Source organism: Martes martes (genome assembly GCF_963455335.1).
Source record: "Martes martes genome assembly, chromosome: 4".
NCBI lineage: Eukaryota > Metazoa > Chordata > Mammalia > Carnivora > Mustelidae > Martes > Martes martes.
This window is the reverse complement of record NC_137891.1, coordinates 1,725,533-1,742,115: the sequence shown is the minus strand read 5'-3', so window position 1 is coordinate 1,742,115 and position 16,583 is coordinate 1,725,533. Positions and strand designations below refer to the sequence as shown.

Here is a 16,583-nt window from a genome sequence, read left to right as displayed (position 1 = left end):
ATGTAAGGAGCAGGGGAGCTGAAAGGCTGGGGGTAGCCACAGGGCACGCCTGAGTGTGGGCAGCAGCTGCATCACCTGAGGCCCCTTCTGCGGTGGGAATGGGCCAGCACCGCGGGGGGCGCGTGGAGGTCAGCCTGACCTCCGACCTCCGGACAGCTGGAGCCCCGGCTCCGGAAGCTGCTGCCGCCCGCCGTGGGGATGGCGGCTCGGCCTCGGGGCTGTTTAGTGCAGAGCAGCCCGGGGACCCAGCCTGTCGGGAGAGCCCCCCCCATGACACTCTGCATCCTCACCCCGGGGCGTGCCGGCCCCTTTTCCTGTCCACCCCCGCCGGGCGGGCCTGCCAGATCCTCATGGATGCGTCGTGCGGGAGGGTCATGTGGGGGGCAGGAGCCGGCGCGTCTCACCCTGGGGGGGGTCTTGTGGCAGGAGCACCCTACCTAACAGCCTGGGCTCGGGCGGGGGGCGGGGGGCCAGGCCCGGAGAGAGTCGGGGGTGCTGGCGAGCCTGTGCCAGTGGTCCCGTCTCCCGGCCTGGGGAGCGGCATCCACAGGGCCCGGGCTGCGGGCGGGAGCCCGGAGGGCAGTTCCCCGCCCCCACCCACCGCGCTCTCCCTGGCAGGTGAACATGGTCATCGGGATCCTGGTGTTCAACAAGCTCGTGTCCAAGGACGGCATCACGGACAAGAAGCTGAAGGAGCGGGCAGGGTAGGGCAGGGCCCGCTGGGGCGCCTCACCTGCCTCGAGTCCAGAAGACCCAGGGCGCACTCTCCCCGCCAGCCCCCAGAGCAGGCAGGGAAACGGGGGTACAGAGGTCTGCGTAGGCTCACAGCCAGCCCCGGCCTTGCCCTGTGCCTCAGTTTCTCCGTCTGGGCAGTGGCCCATCCTCAGAAACTGGGAAGCCGGTCATTTCCAGGGAACCTGACCCTGCAGGGTCCGCTAGGGTGGGGGGAGGGAGCCCCGGCCTCCCCCTTCCCTACTGTGGGGTCGGGTAACCCCCAGCAAGGATGTGACCTGCCTGTCTGTGTGGTGCCTTCAGCGACAGGAGGAGAGTGCAGGGGTCAAATAGGGTGTCCCTCCTGCATGGAGGGGCTGGGCGCAGAGGGAGCAGTGCGCGGCCGGAGGACACATGGCCCCAAGCGGCGGGCAATGTCCAGCAGTGAAGGCCAAGTGTGTCTGGGACAGCACCGCTCCTCCAGCCCCCCAGGGCATGGCAGCGCCGGGGTCGTGGAGGGAGGCCGAGGACGGGCTGAGACAGACCCTCTCCATCCTGCCCCTGCCCTCTGAGCCCTCCTCGCCTTGCCTCTGCCTACTGCTCTGTTCGTCCCTCTGCCCTGGCTGGTGTCTGCGTGGCGGTTCCGCCCCTGTTCCCTCTGTGCCCGTCCTCCATGTCTGTCTCTGTCTCCTTCCTCCTCCTCCCGCACTCCCGGAGTACCCTGGCTTCAGGACACCATCCTCTGGGCTCCCTGATGGCTTCTGGTCGGGGTCGGAAGCCTGCTGTGTGGCTTGGGAGGACGTGTGGGATCCGGAGGCTGGCCTCGCCGTCCATGGGCCTGGGTGCCCCTCTCCCCGGGCAGTGGGCACGGAGGCGGCCTACCCCGCCCGCCCACAGGTGTTTCGGGGGGGCCCGGGGCACACAGCCAGAGAGCTGGGGCAGCTCACACGTGACACCCATTCCCCACAGGCGCTGTTTGCTTTGTTTCCTACGAGAACCCCTGAGCCGACTCTCCTGTTCCGTCCCTGTCTGTGTGGCCGAGGGGCCCGGGGTCAGGTGGGGTGAGCGGCGGGCGATACAGCGGGCGTGGGAGCCCAGTGTGTCCGTGTGGCTGGCCAGCTCCCCAGCCCTCGCCCCGGTGAGCAGTGGGTGCCCTGGCCCCTGGGTGTACCCGTGGCACCCTGGCGGGTCCCCCACAGACCAGATGCTCCCTGCGTGCTGCTGCGGCCTGCTCGCACACACACACGCACACCCATGGGGCCTGTGGGAGGACGCTGGCAGCTAGCTCCCCGAAGCCCAGCACGCTGGCTGGCGGAGCCCTCGCCCCCTGGCTTGCGCGGTGTGTGGTCAGTGTAGACTTGGGGGCCGTGGCCTCCCCCCAGGAGTTCTGCTTCTTTGTGCAAACATGACAGATTGGCTCCTCTCTCCTCCGCGCAGGCATGCATGGGGGCCGGACCCTGACAGCCCCCCCTCCCCGAGGCTCCCGTGCTTCCCCCAGAGCCCCCCCGACCCCCCAGGACCGGCCCGGGGGACGCAGGCCGACCGCGGCGGTCGGTGAGCGCTCCGCCCCGTCTCCGTGAGAGCTGAGAACGCGGTCAGCTCTTGTCTCGGCTTTGCATTCCACTGCCGGTCAGCTGCCCCAGCCCCTCGGGCGCGCCCTCCAATGGGCCGAGTGTGGAGCCCTCCCTGCGGCCCACGCCACTTCCCAGGCCGCCGGCCGTGCCACATCAGACCCTCTCCTTCCCTGCGTGCCCCCGTCTCCACGCTGCTCTGAGTCACACAGTTTGTTTTAAGCTTTTTCTGTCCTCTCTGTCACTTCTGCCGTCCACTCTGGGGGTCATCCCCTAGCCGGCCCTTCGCCAGGCTCCTCTCCCCCATCCCCCGGGGCCTTGGGACAAGGAGGGCTGGACAGCTGGCGCCGCCGGGACGGGATGGGTGAGGGTCAGCTTGAGAACGCGCTCGGCTGGCAGGTCATTGACGCGTGGCCATGCTGGGGGCTGGGGTGCGCTGTGTGTGTGTGCGTGCGTGAGCATCTGTGTGTGCACATGCGTGAGCATGTGGGGTGTGTGCGTGAGTGTGCATGTGCGAGCATGTGGATGTCTATGTGTGCATGAGCATGTGGTGGGTGTGCACACGTGTGTGAGCATGTGGGGGTGTGCGTGAGTGTGTAAGCATGTGAGTGTGTGCGTGCATTAGCCTATGAGTGTGTGCGTGTACGTGTGCAAGCATGTGGATGTGCATGAGCACATGTACTGTGAGCGTGTGTGGGTGTTGTGTGAGCGCGTGTACATGTGTGAGCGTGTGGGTGTTGGTGCTTGTGTGCACGTGTGTGGGTGGGTATTGTGCGTGTGTGAGCATGTGTACATGCGTGAGCGTGTGGGTGTGTGGACACTGCTGCCCATGGCGGCTGCAGGGTCGGGACAGGTCGGGTCCGTTGAGGCAGAAAGCTGTGTGGGGAGGGCCGGCGGGGACAAGGCCTGGGGGATACGTACTGTTTGCTCTGCCCTGTGACAGACCTGTCATGAGAGCCCTGGGGGACATTCCCTGAGAGGCTCTGCCCCACCTGCCCCCCACCGCTCCCGCCTCTCTCTCACCCTATCGTAGGGGCGTTGGACTTTCCAAAGGGCCAGGTGGTCCCACTGCCCGTGGCCTCCCTGCCAGCTCCCCTGCCCCCCCACCGTCCCCCCCACGCCGGGCCTGCACCCGCTCTTCCGCGCGGCCCTTTGCCCTGGCAGAACCCCACAGAGGCTGGGCTGCAGGAACGAAGTAATTCCCGGGTCCCCTGGCCCCAGCCATTCGCTACGGGCCTCAGGCCGTGGGTGTCCCGCCCCAGGCCCCAGGCCCCAAGGAGCGTGACTCCCAGCAGGATGAGACGTCCCTGGGAGAAGCCTCGCCCTGCCCTCCTGCTCCGAGTGTGGCCAGAGAAGTTCTGCTTCGGAAGGGAGGACAGAGACGAGGGAGCCCCACCCGCCATGGGGAGCCACAGAGACTCGGGGTCGGGGAGGGTGGTGCGGGTGTGCGTCGCCGTGGAGGGCCGCTTCCTCGGGGTCTCCAGCAGGGCCCGTTGCTGTTACTGGCCGGGCCTCCACCCTAGGAGACGGGGTGCGGCGGGTCTGTGAAGTCTCCTGTGAGGGCTTCAAGGCAACTCCTGGCTCTGACTTGAGCCCCAGGGGAACCCGGCTGGGGAGCTGTGCTGGAGCAGAAATGGGGCTGGGGCCGGGATGGGGACCTGGGTCCTGGCACGGGGAGGCGGGGAGGGAGCGGGAGGGGAGGGGGACGGAGGGGGAGGAGGCGGGCCTGTCCTCTGTGCCCCTGCCCAGGCCGGACAGACAGGGTGCAGAAGCCGAGGGCACAGTTCTGGGGAGAGCCCCTGCCCCCGCCCCTGACTAAGGTCCTGCTGGTTCGGGGGTCCTTCTCCAAGCTGGACTCGAGGTCCTTCTAGCCTCTCTCCCATCGGGCCTGTGTCCCCCCCCCCCCCCCCGCCGCACCTGGCTCCTTCCTGTGGCCCCTGTGGCCCTGGCTCTGCCTGACGTTCCTGTACCCGTCCCCCTGCCCACTCCCTGCTTCTCCTGCCGCACCTGCTCCTGCTTCTGTCCTGTAAGGAGGAGAGTCGGTGGTCCTGACCTCAGCCCCCACCCCGGTGATGACAGGGGCCCCGGCGGCTCCTTGGAGCCCCTGCGAGCCGTCTCCTGCCTAGGGGGCCAAACGCTGGAGGTCGTCATGGTGATGAGGGTGGGGTCAGGCACATTTCCCGGACACCTGCCTCACGCCAGCCGTCCCGGCAGAGCCGTCTGCCCTCAGCACGCGCCTCAAGGACTCGGCACAGCGACAGCGCCGTCCGGCAGAGGCAGGCTCAGAGCCGCCACGGCGTAGCCCACGGTGGCGAAGGGAGGCACCCGGCGGCAGAGGGCAGTGCCTGCCTCGGGCACTCCTGAGGCCCCTCTCCCCTGGGGACCAGCAGAGCAGGGCCCGCCAAGAGCTGAAGCGCCCGTGGGTCTCTGTTTGTGTCTCTGCCTCCCCCTCCCCTCTCCGTCTGGCCATGTCTGTCTGTCTGTCCCCTCTGTCCTCCTGGAGCAGCTCTCTGGTCCTCTGTGTTTCTCTCCCCGTCTCTGTTCAGAGCTCAGAGGCCTGGCCGAACACCTCCTCCACAGCCGTCTTAGGGTTGGGGCCCTGATCCCCTGGCGGCGGGGGTGGCGCAGAGAGCCCGGGGGGCTGGAAGCAGGAGGGGCTCTGGCCCCCCAGCTCCGGCCTCCAGTGGGCATCCCTCCTGTGGCCTCCCGGACAGTTAGGAACCTGGGTGTCCCAGAGAGGTCCCTCCCTCCCCGCTGCCCAGCCTCCGGGGACCGCGCTCAGAGGCTCCAGCTGCTGGGTTGGTTGGGGCAGGACTCTGCTCCCTAGGAGGGACCGCCAGGACCGCAGGGGAGGGGGGGAGAGGAGGTGAAGTCCAGCAGGGGTGGGGGGGCGGAGAGGGCGGCCAGGGCCAGCCCTGACGCGGCCGCCCGCTGCGCTGTCCCCAGGGCCTCGCTGTGGAGCTCCTGCGTGGTGCTGCCGCTGCTGGCGCTGACCTGGATGTCGGCCGTGCTCGCTGTCACCGACCGCCGCTCCGCCCTCTTCCAGATCCTGTTTGCCGTCTTCGACTCGCTGGAGGGCTTCGTCATAGTGATGGTCCACTGCATCTTGCGCAGAGAGGTGGGCGCCCCCCGGGGCTGCTGCGGGCCACGCCTGATTGCGGGCCCTGAGGCTGCGCCGGCACACGGTCCCCGGCTGCTGCGGACGGTGGCTCTTAGTGTCCGTCCTTCTTCCTGAAGATGCCCCTGCGCCCCTGGAGGGCTTGGGCAGCGAGGGGGGCTCTGTCCTCCTGGGTCTTTGGGACCCGGAGCCCCGGAGACATGAGCAGCTTTCGGCAGAGCTGAGCCCCCTGTCCTGAATGGGAGCAAGGGAGGGCCATCACCCACCTGTCCCCACGGCCGGCTGCCGGTGACAGCAGCTAAGATCCGGGACCCGCTCCCCTCTCAGGAGGGTTGAAATGTGGAGAAACGTGCTCTTGGCATGGATGGGAGAGAGGCCGTCGTGAGGCTGAAGGGGCAGGAGTGGGTGGGGGGCAGACCTGCGGAATTACCTCCCTTTCCTTTTGGAACCTCCTAGAAAGATAGCAAAGTGATTGGAGAGCACTTAGATTCGAAAAGATGAGGAGAACAGAAGGGGTTTGCAGTGACCCCTGGGTTTTGGGGAGAGAAGGACAAGGGGCCGTGAGCCTAGTCCACCCGAGGAAGCCGGGTCCACAGCCGGCAGTGGGGGAGGCCGGGCAGCTGCTGTGGCGCACCCCCAAGCCAGAGCACTTTAGAAGGGGCTCCCGGGCTCCCGGGCCCCCGGGACGTCCAGGGAAGGATGCTGCGGACGGCTGGCGGTCCACCTCGGGGGCAGCCCTGCCCCCACCCGGCATCCCCCACGCATAGCCCCACTGTCCCAGGTGGGGCCCTGGTCTGGGGGCACCCTGTCCCCTGAGGCCCCCGGGCAGGGGGAGAGGTGACAGGAGGACAAGCAGCCCACGTTTGTGGTGTTGGGACGGCCCCATTGACAAGCTCCCGCATGTAAACGCTGGGGTGGCCGTCAGCATCCCCTCTGAGATCCGGAGAGCCTGTGCCCAGAAAGTCAGATCCTTGCAGCCACGGGCCCCCAACATGGCTCGAGCCTCAGAGACAGGGAGAGGCTGCAGCTCCCCAGCCCCGGCCCCACGCGTGCCTGGCCCCGGCCGTGTTTGCTCATGGTTGCGCTTCTCGCTGTGGCTTCGGTGGGGTGGGGCCAGACGTCACCGTCTCCCCAGGCGCGAAGGCCCCGCTTGTGGCCCTCAGCTGCCCTCGGCTGCCCAGCTTCTGGAGACGAGGACGGCGGGTTACCAAGAAGGAACATCCAAGAACAGGAGGGACCTTATAGACATTTAAAACCCAGGAGCAGAAGGGGGACTGCCCGGCGCGGGGGTCCACGCGGGGGAGAGACGCATGATTTGCCGGGAGGGCTGGACTTCCGCATCAGCCTCTCTCATCTCCCGGGTCTCACACGTGGGGTCTGGGCTAGGGACCCTGAGGGCAGGGAGGAGTCGGGAGAGCCTCCATCCTCCGGCCTCTAGGCGGGACTGCAGGAGGCCGTGCTAAGGAAGACAGGCTGAGAGGGGGCAGGCGGGGGCGACGCCAGGCAGCTTCAGCCAGCGCAGTGGGCGTGGGAGGTGGGTGAGTAAGAAGGTCATCTGAATCTTCGGGGGGGAACGGAGGGGGTGGGGCTGGCCAGGTAGCCTTCCTGGAGGAGGCGGCCATGAGGCACTTGGGGAGACCACCTGCTTTTCGTGCCAGTGGAGAAAGTGCTTTCCCTTCGCCGTCTCCTGGGCGGTGGCCTGCCTCCACTGGGCACACAGTAGGTAGGTGCTCGAGTTGTTTGCTAGGCGGTCAGGGAGTGCAAGGACGGGGGGAAAGCACATCTGACAGGAGGCCCAGTGGCTTGGCGGGTGTCTGCGGCCCCGGGGCCAGCGAGACCCCAGCACCGCCTCTCATCAGCTGTGCGGCTGCAGGGAGTGGGGACAGGTCCCCAGGTCTGCGCTGGGTCTAGGTCTGGGAGCCCTGGACCCCCAGCGTACCCTCCTCCCAGAGCTCCCCGCTCACTCCGGATGCCTCCTCCAGGAACCCCTCCATGTTTTTGCCGCCCCTGTGCCTCCCCTTTTTCCCTTTGCACCCCATGGCCATGAAGAGGCAGCTTCTTGAGGGCGGGCACTGCTCGCCGCTCTGCCCAGCACCCGGAGCACTCGGCGGCCGAGAAGGGGCCAGCCTTCCCTCCTTGCTCGCGCTGACCAGCCCTGCCCATCCTCTATGGACAAGCTCTGTGCTGGCTGCTTGGGTGGCCCCTTTCTGAAGAGCCCGCGGCCATAATGCGTGAGACCTCCCTCGATGGAGCATGCCCCTCAGACGTGCTGTGCCCCCCAAGGGCCCTTGTGGACGCTCGGGTGTCTCCAGGGGGTGAGGCGGGGCCCCGGGCTTGCCTGGACGGCGTGGACCCCGGTGCCCTCCGCAGCCTGACGGCAGGTCCGTTGGACAGACTCCAGCCGGGAGGGCCGTGGCACGTTTACGGCGGGGTCAAGGTGCCCGTGAAGGGCACAGAGAGACTCTGCAAGAGGGAAGGGAGGCAGGGCCCTGCACACAGGCTCCCCTCGAGACACAGCCCGTGCCGCTCCCCCTGGCCTTACCGCTGACCCGAGAGGCCGTAGTCGGGGACTGCTGTGGATCACTCTGCTCTCTCCCCCCAGGTCCAGGACGCCGTGAAGTGCCGCGTGGTGGACCGGCAGGAGGAGGGCAACGGGGACTCGGGGGGCTCCTTCCAGAACGGCCACGCCCAGCTCATGGTAGGGCTCCGAGCGTGCGTGCCCCAGCGCTGCCTCCCTGCGCTGCTCTGGGCTCCGGCGGCCCTTGGGAAGAGCTCCAAGCCCAGTGTGAGGCTGGGCACACTGAGGCTCACCAAGGTGACATCCCCGGCCCGGGGTCTGGGGCGGGCAGGACCCAGACGGTAAGGGTGTGGGGGGCCTGGCATCGGCCCACCCCCACCCCCACTACCACAGCGTGCTTGCCTGGATGCCAGCCTCCGGGGGCCGTTGCCTCAGCGGCTGCGCCCCCCACGCCTCCCACGCCCCCTCATTGCCCTCCAGCCTGGCCAGGATGGGGCTGGGCTCCCTCCATCTCCATCCAGGGGACCAGCCTGGGCTGTGCACGCACCCTGCCCCACACTGTGGCCTCGTTCCCAGCCAGGTCCCCTTGGGCCCTCCAGCATCGCACCTGCCATTCAGCCTGAGGCACGGTGCAGCCCTCCCACCCCGCTGCCCGCCTCGCAGGTGTCCGCTCAGATGCCACCTCCAGGAAGTCCTCCCTGACCCCCCGCCCTGCTCCTGCCGGCAGGCCTCCCATTCAGGTCCTGGTGGTGGCCGGGCTGGATTCTCCGCGCTGTCGCTGGGGGCCTGGCGGGCAGGAGCTGCTTACTCAGGCCTTGGGGTGCCCAGCCCCCTCACGGGGGCTGTGAGCGTCCCAGGCAGGGCCTCAGCCGAGGCCAGCCGGTGGACCTGCGGAGGCTACTTGGATCCTCAGGGGTGAGGGCAGGGGTCCCAGACTCCCGGGCACTGCTCCCGGCCTGACCTCTGACCTCAGACTTCGAAGTCTTCCCAGAAGCCCACCTCTGCGTTTGCGCAGAGGGAACCTCCAGGTCTGAGACGAGGGCCCAGCCCCGCAGCACCCCGAGAAGGCCACGCCCCGGCCCGTGGTGCCCAGGCCGGGGTGCCCCGCCCACCAGGCGCTCTGAGGCCGAGGACTGGTTGCCCACTCCCACTGGCGGGGCTCCTAGGCTGGGACAGGGCACACGCTCTAGCAGGGCCTCCGGCTCAAGGAATGGCCGGTGTCACCCCGGCACCGACGGCCGTGTCTGAAGCCCGTTCTGCCTCTCTGGCCAGCCGGCCTCCGTTTCCTCGTCCCCAGGGCCTGTGCTGAGGACTACAGGTGACACGGGGCAGGCCCCACAGCTGCACACCAGCAGGCGGCGGGCTGGGCCGCAGGGGCCCCAGCGTGAGACCCTTTGCGCCCCCCACCCCATCGGGGGATGTGAGGGACAGAGCGAGGAGGTCTTGGGCTGGAGTCCCAGGGAGCCAGGGACTGGGGGAGACTGAGGCAGAGGCGTGAGAGTGTGAGTGAGCTGCCATGGGACCGGCCCCCCACTGCCCAGCTAAGCCGCAGATGCCCAGGAGGGAGCTCCCACGCACGCGCGCACACGCACACACACTCACACACACACACACACTCACACGCACACACACACGTGCACACACACACGCCTCCGAGGTATAGCTCCGCTCCACCGTTTCCCGCCAGCCCGCAGGCGGCGTGGTGTGGGCAGCAGCCCGGCTGCTCGCTCGCGGGCTCTCACCCCACCCCGCCTCTGTCTTGCAGACTGACTTCGAGAAGGACGTGGATCTGGCCTGTAGATCAGGTGAGCGCCTGCCAGGTGAGAGCGACAGGTGGCCCTCGCCTGGGTCCACTTGCTTCTTCTTCTTTTCTCTGTGTGTCTGTCTGTTCATTTGTCTGTCCTCATCCCACCACGGCCCGCCCCAGCCATGCAGGGAGGCGGGATCAGCTCCGCTCAGCTGGCGGGGACGCTGCCCGGCAGGCCTGGTCTGCACAGCACCCGCCTCAGCCTGGGCACCCGCCGCCTCCTGCCTCCCCACCCGCTGCCCTGTGGCCTCAGGCCCCGTCTGTGGAAACCGGTCCTGGAGCTCTGGCTCAGCAGGGGTGAGGCCTGTGCTGTGCAAGGCAGAGCTCTTAGCCCCGGGGGCAGGCTGTGGACCGCCTGTGCGGGGCCTGGCCCTGTCCTCTCCCCGCCGTGCCCCTTGCCTCAGCAGCCACACGCACACTCCTGTTCTTTGCTTTCCACGCTCTTCCGAGGGGCCGTGAGACTGGGCAAGCTGTGTGAGACGGGAGCTGCCCGCCTCCGCCCTGTCACCCACCTCGCCGCCCACCCCTGCCTGCCCTCCCTCGGGGCCCACACTCTGTGTCGTCTTCGTGTCTCCATCCCCACTAACCCCACGGAGGAGGCTTGGGCATGCTTTCAGAACGGGGTCGGGGGACGGCAGCGGGAGCGGGGGGAGAGCACAGAGAAGGACCTACCACTGGACCCTAGGCTGGCGCTGAGTTTTCTGGAAGCAAATGGAAAAAGGGACTCTAATTGCCCAATGAGAGGGAGCCCCTCAAGGGTCCTTGTCCTGGGAGCCAGGCGTCTGGGGCAGGGACAGGCGTCTGGGGCAGGGACAGGCAGTATCTTCCAGAACTGTGGAGACCCAGCCGGCCACAACTGCCTTGCATCCGTCAGAGAGAATCTAGAGACAGCCGTGGGGGCAGGGGCTGGGGCGGCCCTAGGCTGGGAGTGTCAGCTACTGCCAGGTGGACCCAGGAGGGCTTCCTGGAGGAGGTGGCCTTTGGTTGGGTTGAGTGAGGAACTGGACAGAATGGTCTTCCATCTCCTGTCTTGGTCTTATGTAGTTTCGGCAGCTGTCCTGAGAGGTGACTCCGGGACTCGAGGGCCTTCCGAGGCTGGGGTCCAGCCCTGTTCAGGTGGTCCCGACCTCTCTGAGCCTCTAATTTCTCCCTCATCAGTCAGCTGGCCCAGCGGGGCCTGTGGCCTCTCAAGCAGCTAGTGGCTGGGGCTGGGGGGCACACCAGCGGGGGGCTGGGGATCTAGAGGAGTCTGGAAGTAGGGCTGAGAGCGCCATAAGCCTGCACCTGGATTTGAGTGGAGAGGTGCGTCCTGGGTCCATGGGGCTCAGTGTGCGCTCAGGAGGACCGAGAGACCCCAGTAGGAGGGACGCTGCAGGGGCGCAGGCTTGGAGGGGAAGATGGCAGGTCCCCCGCTAGGCCGCCCAGAGGATGTCAGCGTCTGGAGGCCGGACACAAGCCGGGGCTGGGAGCTGGCGGAGCAGAGGGAGAGGACCAGGGGTGGCGAGGGACCGGCCACCGCTGGGAGGCTGTGTGCCCACGGGGTGGCAGGCGAGAGGCAGCGCCGCTGGTGTGCGGGGGCTGGGCAGGGGTGTGGCCACCCAGCCAGCAAAGAGAGGGCCCTGCGGTCACAGCAGGCTTTCGGGGGCGGGCCCTGAGGGGGGCACCGGTGCAGAGCTGGGCGCAGCAGCTCTGTGCTCTCTGCTGGCCCGGGAGGCTGAAGTGATTGGTAGGGTTGAGGTAGGTGGTGGGCCCGCGGGAGCCCGGCTCGGAGGCCATGCGGCCCCCTCCCCTACAGCCGAGCAGAAATGGGGCAGCTAGGCGTCTGGGGCACAGCACCCCGGGAGCGCCTCCCCCTCCATGAGGCGCTGTGTCCCTGCACTTCCAAGACACATGGGCTGGCTGCGGGGTCCTCGGGGGCTCCCGGCTGCCAGGAGAGCAGTGTGTGGGTGGCGGCCACTTGTCCTGTCTGTGGGGGCAGGCAGAAGCACCACATCTTCCAGCCTCGTTAGAAACGGCAGAGGAAGCCGGGCTGCCGTGGCACAGCACGCGGCAGGCCCCCACTGACCAGGGCCGGGGTGGCCTGCGGGGTGCGGGCGCCAGGACCCGCAGCTCCAGAGCCGTCAGAGGGCATGCGCCCGATTGGGGCCCGGCCGGGGCACCCCTGAGGCTGCCCTGACCCCCGCCCCCACCTCTCCCCACAGTGCTGAACAAGGACATCGCGGCCTGCCGGACGGCCACGATCACCGGCACGCTCAAGCGGCCGTCGCTGCCCGAGGAGGAGAAGCTGAAGTTAGCCCACGCCAAGGTGCCCCCCACCAACTTCAACAGCCTGCCCGCCAACGTGTCCAAGCTGCACCTGCACGGCTCGCCCCGCTGCCCGGGCGGCCCCCTGCCCGACTTCCCCAACCACTCCCTGACCCTCAAGAAGGACAGGGCGCCCAAGTCCTCCTTTGCCGGCGACGGGGATATCTTCAAGAAGCTGGACTCGGAGCTGAGCCGGGCCCAGGAGAAGGCCCTGGACACCAGCTACGTCATCCTGCCCACGGCCACGGCCACGCTGCGGCCCAAGCCCCAGGAGGAGGCCAAGCACAGCATCCACCTGGATCAGATGCCCCAGACCCGCCTCATCCACCTCAACATGGCCCCCGACGCCGGCCTTCCGGCCCGCAGCCCACCCACCCGCCAGCCTCCCGGTGCCGGGCCCCCGGAGGCCCCCCCCGCCCAGCCCCCCCCGCCGCCGCCCCCCCCGCCCCCACCCCCCACCCTGGAGCCCGCGCCCCCCAGCCTGGGGGAGCCCGGGGAGCCCGCGGCCCACCCGGGGCCCAGCTCGGGGGCCGGGACCAGGAACGAGAACGTCTCCACCTTGTCCGTGAGCTCCCTGGAGGTGAGGGCGGCCCGGGGACCCGGGGACCCCGGGGGGTGGGGAAGGGCCTGCTGTGGGCACCGCTGGTTTGGGTACACACGGCCCGGCCGGTGGGGCCCACGGCCAGTGCTAGGAAGTCCGGGCCTGGGAATGCTGGGGACCAGCGTCCAGCTCCCTGCTGCTGGCAGGTGTCCCTTGACAAGAAGGGGGACAAGCTGGCTGCGGACGGAGCATCCCCTAGGACCCCCTCCGCCCGCCCACCGTCCTCTTTCTGTCCTCTTTCTGCCCCTCGTCCTGCTGGGCCCTCGTGACGGGGAGCTCCCGGCCTCTGCCGAAACAGGGGCCTCCCTCACTGCAGAGGCCACAGAGCTGGGCGTGAGTCCGCTCAAGTCTAGCCCGTCCCGCGCCTGCGGTCAGAGCAGCGAGTCCTTCTGCAGAACAACCTGAAGCCTAGACTTGACCCCGAGCCCCCCTGAGCCCGTGCAACATGGGGCCGGAGCCAGGAGCGGGGAGCACCGCCCAGCGCCCTCAGGGAGCCCCACTCTCCCTAGGCCATGCTCCCACCTCCTGGTTCACGGCCTCTGGGGCCTCTCAGCTGGGCCGCTGGCCTGTGTCCCGTGCTCCTTGTCCCTGGGCGCATGTCGTGGGCAGGCTGAGCCAGAGACCCTCGCCCAGTGCCGGCCCTAGCCTGGAGGCCAGAGGTGGCCTAGAGGACAGTCTAGCTCCTCTGAGCTGGGACAGAAAGTGGTGACGAGGTTTTGTAGGCTGACCCTCACTAGGGCCCTGGAATACCAGAGCCCTGGGTTGTCATAGGGCCGAGAGCCTCCTCGTGACGGTCACCGCCCTCTGGGGCTTTGCCTCCTGTCCAGCGTCTTCCTGGCCGGGCCCCCACTGTCTAAGGCAGCAGGGGCCCGCAAAGGGCCTGAGGAGAGCAGCTTCAGGGCTGACAGAGGCGTGACCCCAGGGCTCGGGCAAGACCCCAAGAGCAGGCCTGGGGCGAGGGGGTGCCTGGTCTCCCCCATCTTCAGGCAAGGAGAGGCCGGGACCTGTGGCCTGGGAGGTTTTAGGGAACTGCTTGCAAACGCACACGAACCCCTTCTCCCCACAGCGGCGGAAATCACGGTACGCGGAACTGGATTTTGAGGTGGGTCCTGGCGTCCCCTCCCCCACAAGGCCAGGCCAGGGGCTCTGAACCCTTCCAGCAGGCAGGGAGGGGCGGGGCAGGACCCCTCTTCCGGGCTCAGGCTTCGCCCCCTCCCACCCTGCAGAAAATCATGCACACGCGGAAACGGCACCAGGACCTGTTCCAGGACCTGAACCGAAAGCTGCAGCACGCCGAGAAGGACAAGGAGGCCCTGGGCCCGGACAGCAAGGTCTGGGGGGGCAGGGCCCTGGGGCGCTGGGGGGGCAGCACAGGATGGGGGGTGCTGTGGGAGAGCCTTTAGGTTAAGGCTGTCTCCTGCCTTTCTTCTTCCCACCCTTCTTGTTCATTCATTCTTTCCTGCGACCTTTCCCAGATGCTGGCCTGACCCAGCCCATGCTAGACTCTGGAGGGCAGGACAAGCCATGGGCCTTCCTGGGCAGGGGGGAGGGTACACTGGCTTCTGGGGATGCCTGTCTGGAGGGGTAGGCAGTGCACTGGCTCCTGGGGGTCCTTCTGGAGGGGGAGGGGCAGGCGGTGCACTGGCTCCTGGGGGCCCGTCTGAAGGGGGAGGGGCAGGCGGTGCACTGGCTCCTGGGGGTCCTTCTGGAGGGGGAGGGGCAGGCGGTGCACTGGCTCCTGGGGGCCCGTCTGAAGGGGGAGGGGCAGGCGGTGCACTGGCTCCTGGGGGTCCTTCTGGAGGGGGAGGGGCAGGCGGTGCACTGGCTCCTGGGGGCCCGCCTGAAGGGGGAGGGGCAGGCGGTCCACTGGGGAATATTCTGGCGCTTCCTAAGGAAAGCCATGGCCAAGGGAGCGGTTCCAGGCAGGTGCCTTTCACAGCAGGCTGTCGCCCCCCACCCCGGACTGCATGGCGGGAGGCTCTCTGCTCCGGGCCGGCTCTCTCAGTCTCCTTCCCCTGTCCTGACTCTGCCTTCTTTCCCCCTCGCTCCCTCCGGCCTCATCATCTTGCTCCGCGGCCTCCGTCTCGGCCCCTCCCTCCGCCACCGCCAACGGGCCAGCAGCCAGAGAAGCAGCAGACGCCCAACAAGCGGCCCTGGGAGAGCCTTCGGAAAGCCCACGGGACGCCCGCGTGGGTGAAGAAGGAGCTGGAGCCACTGCCACCGTCCCCGCTGGAGCTGCGGAGCGTGGAGTGGGAGAAGTCGGGCGCCACGATCCCGCTGGTGGGCCAGGACATCATCGACCTCCAGACTGAGGTCTGAGCAGGTGGGCGGCGGCCACGCACCGGGCCACGAGGAGGGATGCTGCTCTGCCTGCTCCTGCCACGGGACGGGCTCAGACGTGCTCTCGGGCTGCGGGCCAGACCCGCGTCCTGGCCTCAGGGCGCTCGGACGGCGGCCAGGTGGAGGCCCGCAGTGCTGGGACCAGAGCCAGACGGGACAGGAGGCGCCGGCGGCCCAGGGGGCGGGCACTGGGCTCCGGAGGCTGGAAGGTGCCTCAGACTCTGCCCTTCTCCAGCCCAGCCCCGGCAGGCGGGCAGGCGGGCCGCGGCGGACAGTGGCCGGCCCAAGTGTGGCCAGCATCCCCAGGAGGCCTGCCTTGCTGCCGCAGCAGAGGACCAGCCTGCTTGGCCCAGCTGGCCTGGCACCATTTTTTAGACACCCCTACCCCTCGGGAAGCAGCCAGCCCCCCCCCCACCTTTCCAGGGCCCGGGGCCCCTCCCCAGACCCAGGTGGAGAGCACAGTCCTCTCTCTTACCTGCGCCGACCCCAGGGGCAGGACTAGAAGCCCACTCCGGGAAGAGCAGGGGTGGGGAATCTATTTTTTCTCTCCTTTTCTTTTCTTCAATAAAAAGAATTAAAAACCCACGTCCCGTCTGTGTGGCCTCTCTCTGCAGCCCACGCCCAGCCCCATGGACTCTCCACCCCTGCCCCCTGCCTGCTCCTGTGTGGACCTCGACGTCCAGGCCTGAGATCATGTGGCCCTCCAAGGGCGCTGTGGGAACGCTGATGGGGACCCCCGATGCTGGGCCCCCTTGTTCTCCACCGGAGACCTTTAGACCCACGGGAGCCGTTGGTGTGGGACTTCCCTGTGCTCATGCCGTCGCCAGGGGAACAGTCTGGGACTGGGGCAGAAGACGCGGACGGAAGGAGGGAGCCTTGGGCGTCGGGGCCCCCCTCCTTCCAGCCAGCCTTGAGCCGCCCCAGATCTCCTCCACCCACTGCCTCACCCCTGGCCCATGCACCTGCCTCTTGGTCCTGGGCAGGCGTGAGGGACGAATGTGGACATGCCCAGAGCCACGACCCTGCCTATCCAGCCCAGCCTTCTGCCACCTCCCAGCTTGGCCGGTGGCCCACAGCTTGACCAGTTTCTGAGCCTCGACTTAGAGATGCTCCGTCTCGCTCCGCGAGCGGAAATGCCTGCCTCGCGCATGTGCTTCCAGCAGGGGGCGGCCTGAGCCCGGGCGGGGAGCCCGGCTGGGCAGAGAGGCCCGGAGGGCGGGTGAGCCAGGCTCCCACCCCGGCTGCGCTTCCCACCGCGGGCCGCAGGGGGGCCGTTTGCAGGCCCCAGCACCCCGAGATGACGGCCCCCCGGCCATGTCATCCAAGGTGGACACAACGCCAGGCCCACTGAAGGGTGGGGGAGCTGCCCGGCGCGGGTTCCCACAGCGCTCCGGACCGCCTTGGGTGGTGACCGCTTTGGTGACCACAAGTGGCCGAGGATGGAGAGGGACCGCTGGTGACCAGGCGTGGCTGCTGGGGACCGTGGGACCGCAAGTACCCGGGAGAGTGGACAGCCAGGAGGGGATGGCAGGGCACACAGCCGCCGTCCGGGGCACTTTGAAATGCCCGCTTTGGAGAGACTGGGCAGCGAAACCCGCCCCCACGGAGGCTTG

The 16,583-nt window shown here is 68.4% G+C and overlaps 1 protein-coding gene across 2 annotated transcripts in view; it reads left to right on the top strand.

Moving 5' to 3' along the window:
* Positions 1-15,533, top strand: part of ADGRB1 (adhesion G protein-coupled receptor B1) — a gene marked incomplete at its 5' end in the record, with an annotated part of 67,011 nt that extends 51,478 nt beyond the window's left edge. The window contains 8 exons of one of the 2 annotated variants that reach the window (XM_080800729.1): positions 619-704; positions 5,229-5,400; positions 8,003-8,098; positions 9,684-9,723; positions 11,927-12,609; positions 13,697-13,732; positions 13,857-13,961; positions 14,752-15,533. In XM_080800729.1, coding sequence (XP_080656855.1) covers positions 619-704; positions 5,229-5,400; positions 8,003-8,098; positions 9,684-9,723; positions 11,927-12,609; positions 13,697-13,732; positions 13,857-13,961; positions 14,752-14,949 — 1,416 coding nt within the window. In that variant the 3' untranslated portion in view covers positions 14,950-15,533. Of the gene's footprint in view, positions 1-618; positions 705-5,228; positions 5,401-8,002; positions 8,099-9,683; positions 9,739-11,926; positions 12,610-13,696; positions 13,733-13,856; positions 13,962-14,751 lie in introns of both variants that reach the window. The other variant, XM_080800728.1, reaches the window with a different exon arrangement.
* Between the last annotated feature and the right edge of the window lie 1,050 nt (positions 15,534-16,583).